The sequence below is a fragment of the Carcharodon carcharias genome, chromosome 3 (genome assembly GCF_017639515.1).
Source record: "Carcharodon carcharias isolate sCarCar2 chromosome 3, sCarCar2.pri, whole genome shotgun sequence".
Classification (NCBI taxonomy): domain Eukaryota; kingdom Metazoa; phylum Chordata; class Chondrichthyes; order Lamniformes; family Lamnidae; genus Carcharodon; species Carcharodon carcharias.
In genome coordinates, this window is record NC_054469.1 from 2,918,436 (window position 1) to 2,936,840 (window position 18,405).

At 44.5% G+C, this 18,405-nt stretch overlaps 1 protein-coding gene across 1 annotated transcript in view; it reads right to left on the reverse strand.

The window, feature by feature from the left end:
• Positions 1-3,283: 3,283 nt before the first annotated feature.
• LOC121275751 (zona pellucida sperm-binding protein 4-like) overlaps positions 3,284-18,405 on the reverse strand; it is a 17,197-nt gene continuing 2,075 nt past the window's right edge. The window contains exons 7-9 of the mRNA XM_041183345.1: positions 18,289-18,361; positions 17,476-17,589; positions 3,284-3,291 (exon numbers count right to left, since the gene is read on the reverse strand). Of these exons, the coding sequence (XP_041039279.1) occupies positions 3,284-3,291; positions 17,476-17,589; positions 18,289-18,361 (195 nt within the window). The remainder of the gene's footprint in view (positions 3,292-17,475; positions 17,590-18,288; positions 18,362-18,405) is intronic.

The window sequence follows — 18,405 nt, forward strand, 5'->3', positions numbered from 1 at the left end:
GGCACATCATAACATTCAAGGCTATGGGCCAAGTGCTGGTAAATGGGATTAGGTAGGTAGGTCAGGTGTTTCTCATGATTGATCTGATCTGTGAATTGCAAGTTCACCACTGAACCAGCAGGGGGTGATGTGGGGGTGAGCTCATTACATCAAATTCAACTCAGAGCAGGTCACCATATCTACTGTTGGTAGAACTCTATTTCCTAAATTATATTGGCATTTGTGGGCATTAGGAATGAGTTTTAGCTTTAATGTTTAATTTGGATTTCAGCAAAGTATTTAGAAATACAGGCACTTTTCCTGTAACCTGTTTTTTTTACAAGCCTAAGTCAGGTGAACATGAGTAGAGAACTGGGCTGCTGCCTAGCAACAGGTCAAGTCAGGTCCTAGCCACACAGAAACAAAAAGCAGTGAGGCCAGTTTGAAGATGGCTGCCAAGCAGAAGCAACCTAGAAGGGGCAGAGGCTAAAACTCTCCAAAACTCCAGGTGAGTGGACCAGAGTCCCAGTACCTCCAGGTCTAAGGACATGAACCTGGGGGAAGCTCCTGTTTTAACAGCAAGGGCCTAAGTTCCAGTTGCAAATAGACAGCTTGAAGCCTGAAGATCTGTAACGAATTGCTGTCTGCATATGGAGCTGTGGTGTACTGTTGACAGCAGAGTCAGCGTGAGCAGAAAAGCTTGAATACATGTGGTGACCCATGGGAGAGCAGCATCAGAGGGAGAGTTTGAAACCCTGGAAGTGACCCTTAAGGGAAGGTGTGAGTCAGAGTTTGAGAGAAGATTCTAAAGTGAGGGTGTAGAGATTGGAAAACCCTTGTGTGAAGATGGATGGCTCACTTAGACAAGTGTCTGAGGTAATTGATGCAAGATCCATAGCTTCTCATGTGGCTTCTTTCACTTGGTTTGTGTGCTTTGTCTGACCACAGGTTCCCCTAATGGTTTCTGTGGACTATGTTCTCTCTACATTGGAGTATAAGAGCTTTTGTTACCTAGTGAATCTGAAGGTATAGCTGTAGGTGAAGGAGCATTGTAGTGTATTTCATGTTAAACCTTTTCATGCTTTTGTTAATCATCAGCTGACTCTGGTGACTGTTCAGTAACCCTTCTACAAGTATCTAAACAAAAACTACAGTCTATCAAGCTGAGTCCCAGCATGGGATCAGGCTTCACCAGTGGTAGCCTCATCTGGAGATCATAACTGCAATACTATCACCAACATCTAAAACCCCTTTGATCAGTAGGTGCAGAGATTGATCAGGAGGCTTGTGGCTGTGGTATTGGAAGAACCAATCATGAGGAACTTGGTTTCCAGACTAGAAATTGTTCAGCATACAGTTCAGGGATTGCAAGGGCAGTCTGTCTAAACTAATTGAGCACAGGTTTTGGATCAGATTGTACTGCAAAGGGGAGCTTCTTCATCCATGAGAAGCACCAGAGGTTATCATTGGAGATTATACAGGGGTTTAGAGTAATTCAGTTCAATCCAAATAACTTCTTAGATTCAGATTTCAGCTTTCCAATGAACACAATGCAGTGATGCAGATGTGAGGAATGAGTTGACTTGGGTAGATCTTTCCACTAGAAGGGTGCTCAATGAGCAATTGTCAACCTTGAGTGCTTCAGAAGGTTTTACTAGACTAAATGCTCAGATGGGAGGGTTGTCTTGAGGGTTACACAGGCTAGACTTATATCCAGGAGCTTGAGGGCAATCTGCCATCCTTAGCTGGTTTGGCCTACGTGTGACTGCAGACAACAGCAATGTGCTTGATTCTGCAATGCTGTGTGAACAAGGGGTAATTAGGGGTGGGCAATAAATGCAGGCCAACCAGTCATGTCCACATCCCATAATTAGCTTTTATAAAAAGAGCATTGGTTATTTAAGAGGAACCAGATTAGAGATAAATGGGGAGGGATTGTCTGACAGGTTTCTGCAGAGGGATCTGGGGTTCCTGGTTCGTGAATCACAAGTTAAGCATCTAATTACACAGACAGGTGGGAGCTCAGAATATTGGAAAGAATGGGTGACAAAGATTGAGGGAATGATTAGCATAAGAGAAAGCCAGTTAGTAATAAAAAGATAGTAAGAGCTTCTATAACTATTTAAATAAGAGTTAACTGTGTATTGGTCCCATATCTGGAGGATTGATAATGGAAAGTGGGGAGATGGCTGATGAATTAACAGATATTTTGTTTCAGTCTTCATTAGAGGACACAAGCCTATAATCCTGTAAATCAAGAAATGGGAGGGAGGAACTCAATTACAACCACCAGGGAAATGGTTGAGCAAATTGTTGGTTGTGTGGGCTGACAGATCCCCAGGTCTGTCTGGACTTCACTGAGGCCTTGAAAGAAGTGGCCAGTGAGATGGTTGGTCCACTTGTTTTTAATTTTCAAACCTTCTGAGAAGATTAGATTGGAAAACAATTATCCCTTCTTTCAAAGGGAGGGAGATGGAGCAAGAAATTACAATCCAGTTAGCCTAACATCTGATAGGGAAGATGTTATAGCCGGGACAGAGTTGAGGCTATCAGGCAGAGTCAACATGGTTTTGTGAAAGGGAAACCCTGTCCAACAAATTGATTGGAGTTATTTTCAAGGAGTCAAGGGTTGCAGATAATGGGGAATTGGTAGATGTACTGCACTTTATAACATTTTATCAAATGCCTTCTGGAAATTTAAGGTATTAGCAATATGGGTAGAGCTCCGGAATAGGAAGGGTGCAGTCACAATGTTGGGGGTTTACTATAGGCCTCCCATTTGCTGTTGGGAGATTGAGGAACAGTTATGTAGGCTGATTTTGGAAAGATGTAAAAGCAATAGGGTTGTTGTGGTGGGTGATTTTAACTATCCCTATATTGACTGGGAATCACTTAGTGCTAGGGGTTTGGATGGTGCAGAATTTGTAAGCTGCATCCAGGAGGGCTTCCGGAGACAATATGTAGACAGTCCAACGAGGGAAGGGGCAATACTGGACCTGGTATTAGGGAATGAACCCGGCCATTTGGCAAAGTTTCAGTAGGGGAGCATATTGGCAAAAGTGACCATAATTCAGTAAGTTTCAAGGTACTGGTGGATAAGGGTAACAGGAGTCCTCGGGTTCAGGTGCTTAACTGGGGGAAGGCTAATTATAACAATATTAGGCAGGAACTGAGGAATCTAGACTGGGGGCGGATGTTTGAGGGCAAATTAACAACTGACATGTGGGGGGGCTTTCAAATGTCAGTTGATAAGAATTCAGGACCAGCATGTTCCTGCTAGGATGAAGGATACGCATGGCAAGTTTCAGAAACCTTAGGATAACAAAGGATATTGAGATTAGTCAAAGAAAAGGGAAGCATTGGTAAGGGCTAGAAGGCTGGGAACAGATGAAGCCCGTGGAGAATATAAAAAGAAGGAAGAAGCTTAAACAAGGAGTCAGGAGGGCTAATAGGCTCATGAAAGTCACTGGCAACCAGGATTATGGAAAATCCCAAGGCCTTTTATACATATGTAAAAAGCAACAGGGTAGCTAGGGAAAGGTAGGCCCACTCAGGGACAGAGGTGGGAATCTGTGTGGAGCCAGAAGAGATGGGAGAGATACTAAATGAGTACTTATCATTATTCACCAAAGAGAAGGACTTAGCGGTCAATTTGTCTAGTGAAGAGTGTGTAAATAGCATGGATCATGTTGAGATCAAAAAAGAGGTGTTAGGCGTCTTGAAGAATATTAAGGTGAATGAGGCAACAGGTCCAGATGGGATCTACGTCAGAGTACTGAGGGAGGCAAGGGAGGAGACTGCTGGGGCCTTGACAGAAATCTTTGTATCGTCACTGTCTATGGATGAGGTCCCAGAGGACAGGAGAATGGCCAATGTTATTTCATTGTTTAAGGGTAGCAGGGATAATCCAGGAAATTACAGGCTGGTGAGCTTTATGTCAGTGGTAGGAAAATTATTGGAGAAGATTCTTCGTGAAAGGATTTACTACCTTTTTGGAATCAAATGGGTGTATTAGTGAGAGGCAGCATGGTTTTGTGAAGGGGAGGTAGTGTGTCACTAACTTGATCAAGTTTTGAGGAAGTGACAAAGATGATCGATGGAAGGGCAGTGGATGTTATATACATGGATTTCAGTAAGGCTTTTGACAAGGTCCCTCATGGCAGACTGGTACAGAAGGTAACGTTGCACGGGATCAGAGGTGAGCTGGCAAGATGGATACAGAATTGGCTTGGTCATAGACAGAGGGTAGCAGTGGAAGGGTGCTTTTCTGAATGGAGAGCTGTGCCTAGTGGTGTTCTACAGGGATCAGTGCTGGGACCTTTGCTGTTTGTAGTATATGTAAATGATTGAGGAAAATGTAACTGGGCTAATTAGTAAGTTTGCAGACGACACTAAGGTTCGAGGAGTTGCAGATATTGAAGAGGATTGTCAAATGACACAATGGGATATAGATCGGTTGGAGACTTGGGTGGAGAAATGGCAGATGGAGTTTAATCTGGAGGTAATGCAAGCTCTAATACAGGCAAGAATTACACAGTAAATGGCAGAACCCTTAAGTGCATTGACGGGCAGAGGGATCTGGGTGAACAGGTCCACAGTTCACTGAAAGTGTCAACGCAGGTGGATTAGGTAGTCAGGAAGGCATATGGCATTCTTGCCTTCATCAGAAAGGGTATTGAGTATAAAAGCTGGGAAGTCATGCTGCAGCTGTATAGAAGCTTGGTTAGACCACACTTGGAATATTGCGTGCAGTTCTGGTCGCCACATTACCAGAAGGATAAGGAGGCGTTGGAGAGGGTGCAGAGGAGGTTTACCAGGATGCTGCCTGGTCTGGAGGTTATTAGCTATGAGGAGAGGTTGGAGAAACTGTTCTCACTAGAGCGATGAAGATTGAGGGGCAACTTGATAGAAGTTTACAAAATTGAGTGGCATGGACAGAGTAGATAGATGCTTTTTCCCAGGGTGGAGGAGTCAATTACTAGGGTCATAGATTTAAGGTGAGGATAAAACTTGAGATGTGCAGGGCAAGTTTTTTATGCAGAGGGTAATGATTGTCTGGAATTCACTACCAGAGGAGGTGGTGGAAGCAGGTACGATAGTGGTGTTTAAGAGGCAGCTTGACAAATTCATTGATAGGATGGGAATAGAAGGATATGGATCCCGGAAGTGCAAAATGTTTGTTTGACAGGCAATATGATTGGTGCAGTCTTGGAGGGCTGAAGGGCCTGTTCCTGTGCTTACTGTTTTCTAGCAGCAAAAAGCTCAACTCCATAAGCAGGAGCAGACAGAGGCCACTAGACCCACCGAGTCTCTTCTGCCATCCAATAGATCATGGCTGATCTGATGCTCAACTCCACTTTCCTGCCTTTGCCCATAACCCTTGATTCCCTTCCTGATTTTAAAAATCTGTTTATCACTGCCTCAAATACAGTCATCAGCCCAGCCTCTACAGCCCTCTGGTAAAGAATTCCACAGATTGACTACCCTCAGAAAAAATTTCTCACCTCCCATAAATTGTTGACACCTTACTGATATTATGCTGTCTGGTCCTCAAAACTCCCATAAGGGAAAACAACTACAATAAAGCCCCTTCCAAATCTTGTATGTTTCAATAAGGTCATCTCATTCTCAACTCCAATGACTACAGGCCCAACCTCTCCATAAGATAAGCCTTCAATACCCAGGATCAACCTAGTGAACCTTCTCTGGACTGCCTCCAATGCTAGTATATCATTCCTTAGATAAGGGGACCAAAACTGTTCAGTATTGTAGGTGTGGTCTAATTAGTGCCTTTATTTTAGCAAGGCTTTCCTATTTTTATACTCCATTCCCTTTGAAATAAAGGCCAACATTCAATGTGCCCTCCCTATTACCCTTTGAGCTTGTATCCTAGCTTTGTGGAATTCATGCACAAAGGCTGCAGCACAGACTTGGGGGTCTTTCTCCATTTAAAGAATATTCAGCTCCTCTTCCTGCCAAAACGCATAACTGCACATTTTCCCACATCATTCCATCTGCCAAGTTTTTGCCCATTTGGTTAACCTGTCTATATGCCTCTGTCAGCTCCTTGTTATCCTTGCCTTCCCACCTATTTGTCACCCACAACTTGTGTGAGAGTACATTCACTTCCCTCATTCAAGTCATTGATATATCTTGTAAGAAATTGTGGCCCCAGCACTGATCCCTGTGGCAATCCACAGCTTCCAGGTTGCCATTCTGAAAATGCCCCTATTATAACAACTCTCCATTTTCTATTACTTAGCCAGTCCTGTATCCATGCTCTATTACCTCTAACACAATGGGCTCTTTATTGTGCCCCTGAGATAAGGTAATATATCAGCATAAACAGGCTGGCTAGCTAAAAGGAAGTGGAGTTGGCATAAATGGGTCATTTCTGGTTGACAGGATGTGATGAGCGGTGAGCCACAGGGATCAGTGCTGGAACCTCAACTTAGTAATGATATAAATGACTGAAGGGGCTTAAGGTATGGTTGCTAATGTTGTTGACAACACAGGTAGGAGAATAAACAATGAAGGGGATAGAAGGATGCTAAAAAGGGACATATTGGTTAAGTGAGTGGGCAAAGATCTGGCAAATGGAGTCTAATGTGGAGAAATGTGACATTCATTTCAGCAAGAAAAATAAAAAGGAAGCTTATCTAAATGGTGAGATTGCAGAGCTCAGATTCAGGGATCTGTATGAGTACACAAATCAAAGGTTAGTATGCAGGTACAGCACATAATTAGGAAGCTAACAATGTTATCATTTATTGTGAGGGGTACGGGATGAAAGGAGGGAGGTTATGCTTTAGTTTTTATTCATTCATGGGATGTGGGCTTCTCTGGCTGGGCCAGCATTTACTGCCCATCCCTAGTTGCTATTGAAGGTGAGCTGCCTTGAATCACTGCAGTGCTGTAGGTACACCCACAGTGCTGTTAGGGCAGGAGTTCCAGGATATTATCTGAGTGAAGGAAGAATGATATTTCCAAGTCAGGATGGTGAGTCACTTGAAGGGGAACTTCCAGGTGGTGGTGTTCCCCTCTATCTGCTGCATTTGTCTTTCTAGATGGTAGTGGTCGTGGGTTTGGAAAGTACTGTCTCAGGAGCCTTGGTGAATTCCTACAGTGCATCTTGTAGATGGTGCACACTGCTGCTACTGTGCATCGGTGGTGCAGGGAGTGAATGTTTGTGGATGTGGTGCCAATCACAGACTGCTTTGTCCTGGACCATGTCAAGCTTTGAGCACTGTGGGAGCTGTACCCATCCAGGCAAGAGGAGAGTACTCTGCACATTCCTGCCATTTGCCTTGTAGAGCAGACAGGCTTTAAGTTAGGAGGTTGGTTACACACTATGATTCTAAGCCTCTGACCTGCCCCTGTAGCTACAGTATTCATATGTCTAGTCCAGTTCATTTTCTGGTCAATGGTAACCTTCAGCAAGTTCATAGTGGGGGGGATTCAGCAATGGTAATGCTATTGAATGTCAAGTGTTGATGGTTGGATTCTCTCTTGTTGGAGAGAGTCATTGCCTGACATGTGTGGTGTCAATGGCCCTTGTCAGTCCAAGCCTGGATGTTGCCTATGTCTTGCTGCATTTGGACATGGACTGCTTCAGAGCCTGAGTCATTGTAAATGGGGCTGAAAATCCCCACTTCTGACCTTATGATGGATGAAAGGTCATTGTTGAAGCAGCTGCAGGTGGTTGGGGTGCAGATTCTACCCTGAGGAACTCGTGCAGTGAGGTCCTGGAGCTGAGATGATTGACTTCCAACAACCACAACTATCTTCATTTTGTTCTAGGTTTGACTCTCTCCAGTGGAGAGTTTCCCTGATTCCTAGTTTTACTAGGGCTCCTTGATAACACACGGTCATATGTTGCCTTGATGGCAAGGACAGTCACTCTCACCTCAGGAGTTCAGCTCTGTCCATATTTGAACCAAGGCTGTAATGAGGGCAGGAGCTGAGTGACCCTGGAGGAACTCAAACTGGGCTTTAGGGAGCAGGTTTTTGCTAAGCAAATGCTACTTGCCAGCACTATTTATCCCTTCCATTATTTGACTGATGATCAAGAGTGGTATTTGGCTTGGTTGGACTTGTCCTACTTTGTGTATTGGGTTTACCTGAGCAATTTTCCACATCACTGGATAGCTGCCAGTGTTGTAGCTGTACTGGAACAGCTTGGCTGGGGGCACAGCTCATTCTGGAGCACAAGTCTTCAGTTCTGTTGCTGGAATATTATCAGGGCCCAAAGCTTTTGCAATGTCCAGTGTCTTGAGCTGTTTTTGATATTGCTTGGAGAGAATAGAATTGGCTGAAGACTGGCATCTAACATGGGCCTCTGGAGGAGGCTCAAATGGATCATCCACTCAGCCTTTCTGCCTGAAGATTGTAGCAAATGCTTCAGCCTTATCTTTTGCAATGATGTTCTGGGCTCCATCATTGAGGATTGTTAATTATTCAGCCTCCAGTGAGTTGAATGGTGTTGGACAATTAATGATTGGATGTGGCAGGACTGCAGAGGTTAGGTCTGTTGCGCTTTGGTTGTGGGAATCACTTTACTCTCTCCAGCTCTTGCTGCTTAAAATGCAAGTAGTCCTGTAGTGTGATTTCACAGTTGACATCTGATTTTTAGTTATGGCCTCCTGCACTTTGAACTTGGGTGATCTGATGGCTTGTTGGCAATGGTAGTGGGATATTTGGCTAGGTTTTAGTAGGAACATTTGAGGACTCTGGTTCTATACTCGGAGTTTAGAAGGATGAGTGGGGATCTGATTGAAACTTACAGAATACTGAAAGGCCTGGATAGAGTGGACGTGGGGAAGATGTTTCCATTAGTAGGAGAGACTAGAACCCGAGGGCCCAGCCTCAGAGCAAAGGGAAGACCTTTTAGAACAGAGATGAGGAGAAACTTCTTTAGCCAGAGAGTGGTGAATTTATAGAATTCATTGCCACAGAAGGCTGTGGAGGCCAGGTCATTGAGTGTATTTAAGACTGAGATAGATAGGTTCTTGATTGCTAAGGGGATCAAAGGTTACAGGGAGCAGGTGGGAGAATGGGGTTGAGAAACTTATCAGCCATGATTGAACGATGGAGCAGACTTGATGGGCCGAATGGCCTAATTTCTGCTCCTATGTCTTATGGTCTTATATGCCAGGCAGAGGCTTGATTGCAGCAGAGTACAATTACAACTGTGTCTGATGAATACCCAGTCTTGAGTTGCTTGATATATTTGAAATCTTTCCCCCTTTAGCACAGTTAGTGCCATGCAACGTGGATGTTGTCCTGTGCTCCTACCACTTCCAATGCTCTCTCTAGTGGAATAGATAAGATGTAATTAAGCAACTGCCAGACAATCATCCTCAGAGAATCAGCTTACAGAAAGTGTCCCACACATCACCATCCCTGGGTTCCATCCTTTCCCAGCAGCAAAACAGGCCCAGATGTGGCAGTGTAGTGCTATGCAGTTTGAAGTGACCTCCCCAACATTGACTCTGCAACCCATGAATTCTCATGGCATCAGGCCAAACATGAGAACCACACTGCCCCTTGCTCAGCTGCTTAAATCCATGCTCCCTGTTGAGTACCACTTGAAATACTGAGGGTGACAAGGCTGCAAAATGAACTGGGTGGAGGGCCTTCTAGGGGCTTGGTAGTACCACCTCTGACCAAACCACAAGCAATAGCTGCTAGACTGGGTCTGCAGCAGGTGGTGAGGATACTAACCAGAGGGGAGGGGGAAATAAACACCTCCCTCAACCTCACCAACCTGCTGCAGATGCATCTGTCCTGACAGTAAGAGTGAACACTGCACTAGCACAGAAAAGACAAAATCCCACCTTCACTGACTGATGTGGCAATACCATTGTACTAAATGGGTTAGATTTTGTACACATTTAACAACTCTAGACTGGGCATCCATGAGATTGTGGGCCATCAAAATAAGAATTTGTTCTCTTGTCTAAGCTCAGCCTGGCCTAATCCCCACTCTTACCATCAAGCCAGGGGATCAACCTTTGTTCAACAGTGTGTAGGTGGTCATGCCAGGAGCAGCACCAGGCATAATTAATAGCTGTCAACCTGGTGACTCTATAAAAGGACTAGTGTGCCAAATAGCATAAGCAGCAAGTGAAAAAGTGATCCCATGACCAACAGATCAGATCTAAGCTCTGCAGTCCTGCCACATCCAGTTGTGAATGGTGGGTGTAATTAAACAACTCACTGGAGGCAACTCCAAAAATATCCACATCCTCAAGGATGGAGGCGCTCAAAATGCCCATTCAAAAAAACACAATCTGCTCAAGCATTTGCTCCAATCTTCACCTGGAACAGCTGAGTGTTTAATGATACAGCAGATAAAGTTGAGTTACATAAAAATCCTAGAGTGGAAGGAACTTCAAACAACTGTCATACTGTAAGATTAGTCTGGGAATTGAAGTTAAGGCAACAGGAACCCATAGACGTAAGCAGGCAGGGAAAGCATTGGCATCTTTGGTTGCTTTCGCTTCAGTTCCTTTGCAGGAAGTGGTAGGTTTAAAGGCTTTGATGTTACATGCCCCTGTCCCAAATACTGTTATACTAGCATATCTGATACAATGAAAGGCATTTAAATTGTCATAACAATTTTTAGTAATATAAACATTGCTTGGTCTCTGCTAGTTTGCTGCCAGATTTCACTCCTTGAATGCTCAATTCAAGAAAATAGAATTGCACTCTACCTCATCCATCTCAACAAGTACATTGAGCACCTAGACCAGCTGGCCTTAATCTAATTAACACACCCACTGACTAAACCTCCATTTCAAAAGGAAGATATTTGCTAATAATCTGCATTAATAGCTCCATGAGAAATATGATCTATCTCAGCCTGTAAAGGTTCCCAGCACAGATGTCAGGTCTTCAGCCAATTCAATTCACTCCACATGAGATCAAGAAACAGCTGAAGGTACTGGATAGTGCCAATGCTAGGGGCCCTGAATATCCCAGCAATAGCACTGCAGCCTTCAATCTGTGTGGAAGAGGCCTTTCAGCCAGTGTCTGTACCAACATGAGAAAAACACCTGACCCACGTAACTTATACCATTTAGCAGCATTTGGCCCACAGCCTTGCATGTTATGACATGCCAAGTGCTCATCCAGGTACTTAAAGGATGTGAGGCAACCCGCCTCCACCACCATCCCAGGTAGCGCATTCCAGACACCCTGTGGATAAAAATGTTCTTCCTCACATCCCCCTCAAAACCACCTACCGCTCACCTTGAACGTATGTCCCCTTAGACTGATCCTTCAACTAAGGGGAACAGCTGCACCCTTTCCACTCTGTCTATGCCCCTCAATCTTGTACACCTCAATCAGGTCACCCCTCAGTCTTTACTCCAACAAAAACAACACAAGTTGATCCAACCTCTCTTCATAACTTCAAGTTTTCATCCCAGGCCACATCCTGGTGAACCTCCTCTGCGCCCCCTCCAATGTAATGGCATTCTTCCTGTAATGTGGTGACTAGAACTGCACACAGTACTCCAGCTGTGGCCTCACCAAGGTTCTATACAACTCCAACATGACCTCCCTACTTTTGTAATCTATTCCTTGACTGATAAAGGCAAGTAGCTCATGTCTTTTTCACCACCCCACTAAAATGCCCCTCTGCCTTCAGAGATCTATGGACACACACCAAGGTCCCTTTGTTCCTCAGAACTTCCTAATGTCATGCTGTTCATTGGAAGAAGTAATTTAACCATGATGTATTCAAAGTGTATCACCTCACTTTTCAGGGTTAAATTCCATCTGCCCATTGACCACCCCATCAAGATCTTCCGGTAGATCAAGACAACCTCTATTAACCACCTGGCCAATCTTTGTCTCATGTGCAAATTTACTAATGCTACCCCCAGTCATCTGTAGTTTATATAAATGGTAAATTAGGGGACCCAGCACAGATCCCTGTGGTATGTCACTGGACACTGGCTTCCAGTCACTAAAGCAGCCATCTATCACCACCTTCTGTCTCCTACAATTAAGCCAATTTTAAAACTATCTTAGCAAATTACCCTGTAACCCATGTGCATTTGCCTTCTTTGTAAGTCTCCCATGTGGGACCTTGTCAAAGGCTTTGCTGAAATCCATATAAACTACATCAATTGCATGACCCTCAACTACACACCTGGTCATCTCAAAAAAATCCAATCATATTTGTTAGGCATGACCTCCCTCTGACAAAGCTATGCTGACTATCCCTGATCAAGCATTGCCTCAAGTAGAGATAATTCTGAAGGAGAGAATCTTTCTCCAATAGTTTCCCTACCACTGACATGAGACTCACTGGCCTGTAGTTCCCTGGCTTCTCTACACAACCCAACTAAATACATACTTTGGTTCTGCCTTCACAAAAGGGGGACACTAACATACCAGAAATGTTTGGGAACAGAGAGAGGGAGGACCTGAGAGAAATCAGCATTAGTAGCGAAATGGTGTTGGGGAAATGGATGGGATTGAAGGCTGATAAATCCCCAGGGCTTGATAATCTACATCCCAGAGTACTTAAGTGTCCCAAGAAATAGTGGATGCATTGGTGGTCATCTTCCAAGGTTTTATAGAATCTAGAAAGGTTCCTAAAATTGGAGAAAGCTTCCTACAAATTGGAGGTAGCACTATTTAAAAATTGAGGCAGAGAGAAAATAGGGGATTAAAAGACCAGTCTGACTGATGTCAGTAGTGGGGAAAATTTTAAGAGTCCATTATAAAGATTTAATAACTGAGTATGTGGAAAATAGTGGCAGAGTCAGCATGGATTTATTAAAGGCAAATCATGCTCGACAAATCTACTAGAATTTTGAAGGTGTAACTAGTGGAGCTGATGAGGGGGAAGCCAGTGGATATGGTTTACTTGAACTTTCAAAAGGCTTTTGTCAAAGCCCCACAGGAGATTGGTGTGCAAAATTAAAGTGCATGGGATTGGGTGTAGTGTATTGAGATGGATAGAAAACTGGTTAGCAGACAGGAAACAGTAGGAATACACAGGTCTTTTTCCAAATGGCAGGCAGGGACTAGTGGGGTACTGCCGGGATCAGTGCTGGGACCCCAGTTATTCACAATATATATGAATGATTTAAGATGAGGGAATTAAATGTAATATCTCCAAATTTGCAGGTGACAAAGCTGGGTGGGAGGGTGAGCTGTGAGGAGGATGCAGAGATGCTTCAGTGTGATTTGGACAAGCTGAGTGTGTGGGCAAATGTATGGCAGATGCAGTATAATGTGGATAAATCTGAGGTTATACATTTTAGAAGCAAAAAACAAAGGCAGATTATCTGAATGGCTATATATTGAGAGGGGAATGTGCAATGAGACCTGGGTGTCCTTGTACACCAGTTGCTGAAGGTAAGCATGCGGTAAAGAAGGCAAATGGTATGTTGGCCTTCATAGGCAGAGGATTCGAGTACAGGAACAGGGATGTGTTGGTGAGACCACACCTGGAATAGTGTGCCGTTTTGGTCTCCTTATCTGAGGAAGGATGTACTATAAAGGGAGTGCAATGAAGGTTTACCTGACTGATTCCTGGGATGGCAGGACTGACATTAGGGGATTGAGTCCATCTGGAGTTCAGAAGAATGAGGGGGAAATCTCAGAAACCTATAAAATTCAAATAGGGTAGATGCAGGAAGGATGTTCCTGATGGTGGGGAGTCCAGAACCAGGGGTCACATTGATATGGGGTAGACCATTTAGGAGTGAGATGAGGAGAAATATCTTCACCCAGAGAATGGTGAACCACAAAGTAGTTGAGACCAAAACATTGAATGCTTTCAAGGAGTTAGCTCTTGGAGGTGAAAGGGATCAAAGGGTATGGGGAGAAAACAGGAGCAGGCTATTGAGTGGGATGATCAGCTATGATCATAATGAATGGCAGGGCAGGCTTGTCAGGCCCAATGGCCTCCTCCTAGTTTCTATGTAACCCTTCTGAAATAGCAGAACCTCTTTAGCTGTTCTAGTCCTCTGGCAACAACCCCATGGCCAGAGAGGAATTAAAAATTTGGGTCAGAGTCCCTACAATCGCCTCCCTCAGCAGTCTGGGACACAAATCATCCAGACCTGGAGATTTGTCCACTTAAGCCTGCCAACACATCCAATACCTTGTCACTCCTTATATCAATTGCTCAAGAACCTCAGTGTCTTGTCATGTTCCATGCCTTCATCCTCATTCTCTTGGGTGAAGACAGATGTGAAGTATTAATTCAACACTCTACCACTGTCCTCTGGCTCCACCCATAGATTGCCCCCTTGGTCATCCTCTTCCCATTGATATACAATATCTTGGGATTTTCCCTCCTTTTACTAGCCAGTGCTCTCATATCCCCTCTTTGCTCTGAATTGCTTTAAGCTCCACCCTGCACTGGCTCCACCCATAGATTGCCCCCTTGGTCATCCTCTTCCCATTGATATACAATATCTTGGGATTTTCCCTCCTTTTACTAGCCAGTGCTCTCATATCCCCTCTTTGCTCTGAATTGCTTTAAGCTCCACCCTGCACTTTCTGTACTCCACTAATGCCTCTGCTAATTTGCTCCTTTGACCTGCTAAAAGCTTTTTCCTTCTCACTGTACCCTGAATATCTCTGGTTATCCATCGTTCTCTGGGCTTGTTACTCCTTCCTCACCCTAGAGGCAAGATGTTGAGCTTGTACCCTCCCCCATTTCCTTTTTGAACACCCCCCATTGCTCCTCTCTAGACTTCCCCACAAGTAGCTGTTCCCAGTCTACCTTGATCAGATCCTGCCTTATTTTAAAGAAATCTGCTCTCCCCAATCCAAAACATTTTTGTAACTTGTCTATTTCTTTGTCCAAAACAAATTTGAACTGTACCATGTGGTCACTATCATGAAACTGATCACCCACCACCACTTCAGCCACTTGTCTGGCTTCATTTCCCAGAATTAGATCTAGCAATGCATTGTCCCTTGTTGGACCCTCTACATAGTGACCTAAAGTTCTCCTGTACAAATTAAGAAATCCACTCCATCCAAGCCCTTAACACAATGTCTATCCCAATTCATGTTGGGAAATTTGAAATCACAATATATAATTAGCTTATTTTTACACCACCACAAATCATGTACATATTTACTTCTAAATTTCTCACTCCAGAACTTGCTGTACCACTAGCCAAGCTGTCCTAGTACAGCTACAACACCATCTACCTGGCTATGTGGAAAATTGCCCACATATGTCCTGTACACAGTGCAACAAATCCAACCCAGCCTCCTCTTAACCATCACTAAGGTGATGAAGGGATCATAAACTGTGGCACTTGCTTAGCAATAACCTGTTCACTGATGCACTGTTTGGCCAGGGCCACTTGACTCATGACCTCAAAACTTTGGTTCAAACATAGACAAAAAGAGCTGAACTCCCAAGGAGAGTCCAAAGGTGATTGCCTTTGACATGTTTGACAGTGTGGCATCATGCAGCCTGAACAGAACTTCAATCAATGGGAATCAGAGAAACTGCTGGTTGAAGACATACCTAACACAATGAAGAGGCTTGTGGTTGATGGAGGACAGTCATTTCAGCTCTCAGAAATAATTGCAGGAGTTCCTCTGGTAATGTCCTTGGCCCAACCATCTTCAGTTGCTTCAATGACTGTCCTTCCACCATAAAAGGTATGAAGTGGATTTGTTTGCTGATAATTGCACAATGTTCAGCACCATTCATATTGAAGCAGTCCATGTCCGAATGCAGCAAGACCTGGACAATGTCCAGGCTGGGTTGACAACTAATATAAACACACCATACAAGTGTCAGGCAATGACCACCTCCAACAAGAGAATCCAACCATCACCCCCTGACATTCAATGGCATCACCATCACTGAACTCCACTATCAACATCCTGGGGGTTATCATTGACCAGGAATGGAACATTACCAGCCGTATAAATACTCTGGCTACAACAGATAGGAGGCTAGGAATCCTGCAGCAAGTAACTCAACTCCTGACTCCCAAAGCTTGTCCACAAGGAACAAATCAGGAGTGTGATGAATTCTCTCCATTGCCTGGATGAGTGCAGCTCCCATAACACAAGCTTGACACCATCAGGATAAAACAGCCCACTTGATTGACACCACAACCATGCACTCCCTCCACCATAGGCTCAGTAGCAGTGTGTACCATCTACAAGATCCACTGCAGAAATTCAACAAGGTCCATTGATAGCACCTTCAAACCAACAACTACTACCATCCAGAAGAGAAGGTCAGAAAGTAAATGGGAACAAACATCTGGAAGTTCTCCTCCAAGTCACTCACCATCTCAACTTGGAAATACATGACAGTTCTTTTAGTTGCTGTGTCAAAATCTGGGAACTCCCTAACAGCTCTGTGGGTGTACCTACACCAAATGGACTGCAGCAGTACATGACCACCTTCAAGGGCAATTAGGGAAGGGCTATAAATAGCAGTCCAGACAAAGCCCACATCTTTTGAATGAAAACATTTTCACTCCCAGCATGTAGCAAAGATCAGAGAACTCCCTGAATCCAGGTCAGATAAAGAGTCCAGGTAGTTAAAAACATATGACAGTTAATGCAGTTTAGTCCCTTCAGCTTACATGCAAAGAAAAATATTACTGCCACAAAGGGAGCACAGAGGGTGACAATAATCCATGATGGTGGGAACGTATCATGAGGAGAGATTGAGGATACTGGATCTGTTCTGTAAGAGTTCTAAAAAGTGGTGATCTCATTGAAACCACAATACTACACTGACAGGCTAGATGTGGGTCAGATCACAAATGAAGTGCTGGAAAATCTCAGCTCAGGCTGCAGAGGAAAGAAACAATTAACATCCTGCTTCATACTTCCAGCAGCCAGTGCTTCATTTTTATTTTACACAGCTTGGAGATTTCCCCCTGGCTGGTGAGTCTGTCCCCTTGGCAGGAGTCCGAGAATAAAGGGCAGGTTACTGAAGACCAGGATGGAGGAGATGTTCTCTACCCCAGAGAACTGTGGAAGATCAGGTGATTGAGAATGTCAAATCCACAAATCTAGAGATTTCAAGATTTATCATCAAGGTACATGAGGAAGAGCATGTCAGGGGTATTGAGGTAAATGAGCCATGGTTTAATTGAAAGGCAGAGGAACCTGAATGGGCCAAGAGGCATTCCCCTAACCATCCAGGGATGGATGGAAAAACAAAATGCACCCAAAAGCAGAAAGTCACTTAATTGAGTGACCACAAACCAGAAGATGGTACATAGAGAGTTTATTCCCAAAGAACTACAGTTCCATCGAGCTACACTCAGTGCCCAGCCTGTCAGTCACATCCATTTTCCACACAGCAACAGTCCCAACCAACAGGGTCACAGAGAGCAGCGCTACCCCAACAGCTAATCCAGGAAAAACATGGGAGGGGGAATCCACAGCAGCATCTGAGGAGAGAGAGAAAGCCAGGGTTAGAGGGTCACCAGATACGCCATCACTACACACAGGAAGAGATTCCTCCTTTACCTTTCTCTTCCTGTTCCATCCCAACAGCCAATCTCTCCTCATCTCCCAGGAAAATGATGGAGCCCTCAGCAGTCACCAAGGCTCCAGACTGATCATCAGAACTTCTTCGTCTCTCTGGGGGAAGAGAAGGAGAAAGGTTCAAGCTTCTGAAGCCACAACATTTAATCCAATGGACAATATACCTTCAGACACTGGGTACCAGACAGGGATGGGAAATCAGCCAGTGCTCAAATATTGCTTCTCTGCATATTCTGGAGGAATGACTCACTTGAACTGAGTAACATTTCCTGTTACTGCCACTGCAATAAATAAAAGCTCCCCTGGTGAAATCCAATTTCACCATCTGCTTTACCCAAATATTCCACAGGACATGGGATATCCATTCCCCTTCCAGCAGGATTTCCCAATAATGAAGCTGACAATTGGACACTGGGTCAGTGTTCCCAATGCCAAAGATGGGATCTCTTACCAACCAGGAGATTGGGAGTGGAGTGTACCTGAAGCAACAGCAAGCTCAGTTAGGCTGCTTCACTATCCACATTAGGAAACAATGAACCAAAGTACTGCTCAGGCTTCCTGATAACTACCTTCCTGCTGGAACATGTACTCACACCCAACACCCCACAATTATCCCAATGTCAAACTGCACCAAATGGAACTGGGGGCACTTCCCACAACAATTCAGAGTCTCCAGATTCACCACACGATTCCTGGGAGCAACTGGAGCCCTTGTTGAGGGAAGCCAGTGTCCAGATGGGACCCCCACCCCCTCACCATCAGGCTTCAGTTTCTAGTCCGATCCCAGGTACTTACTGGGGCTGCAGGGAGCTGTGCAGTTCTCTCGGATGGAAGGGTGACACACCTCAGCCCTGCAGTGGAAGTAGACCTGCAAAGAGAGAGAGAGAGTGCAGCATGGTCAGTCCCACAGCT